This window comes from Pygoscelis adeliae, unplaced genomic scaffold, assembly GCF_000699105.1.
Source record: "Pygoscelis adeliae isolate BGI_AS28 unplaced genomic scaffold, ASM69910v1 Scaffold153, whole genome shotgun sequence".
Classification (NCBI taxonomy): domain Eukaryota; kingdom Metazoa; phylum Chordata; class Aves; order Sphenisciformes; family Spheniscidae; genus Pygoscelis; species Pygoscelis adeliae.
Genome location: NW_008824408.1, coordinates 294,728 through 295,019, shown reverse-complemented (window position 1 = coordinate 295,019; position 292 = coordinate 294,728). Strand labels below are relative to the sequence as shown.

Here is a 292-nt window from a genome sequence, read left to right as displayed (position 1 = left end):
CGCCTCTCTGGGGGCACGGCAAGCCCCCGGCTCCGCAGGGCTTGTGCCTTCAACCTGGGGGCTGCCTACGTGGAGACTGGAAAGCCTGAAAAGGGCCTTGAGTTCCTCCTCCAGTCCCAGCCCTTGGAGGAGAGCGGGGCGCGCTTGGGGGACCTTTATTTCAACATCAGGGCAGCTCACGAAGGGCTCCAGGACTTTCCGAAGGCTCTGGATTATTTTGGCAAAGCCGCCGGCCATGGCCACATGGCACAGGCTGGCAGCCAAACAGGGACCCCCGGGCACATGGGCTGCT

The 292-nt window shown here is 63.7% G+C and overlaps 1 protein-coding gene across 1 annotated transcript in view; it reads right to left on the bottom strand.

Annotated features, from left to right (window-relative positions):
• IQGAP3 (IQ motif containing GTPase activating protein 3) overlaps nt 1-237 on the bottom strand; it is a 17,256-nt gene extending 17,019 nt beyond the window's left edge. Inside the window, 1 exon segment of the mRNA XM_009320486.1 lies at nt 181-237. Within this exon segment, the coding sequence (XP_009318761.1) occupies nt 181-237 (57 nt within the window).
• Nucleotides 238-292: the final 55 nt, after the last annotated feature.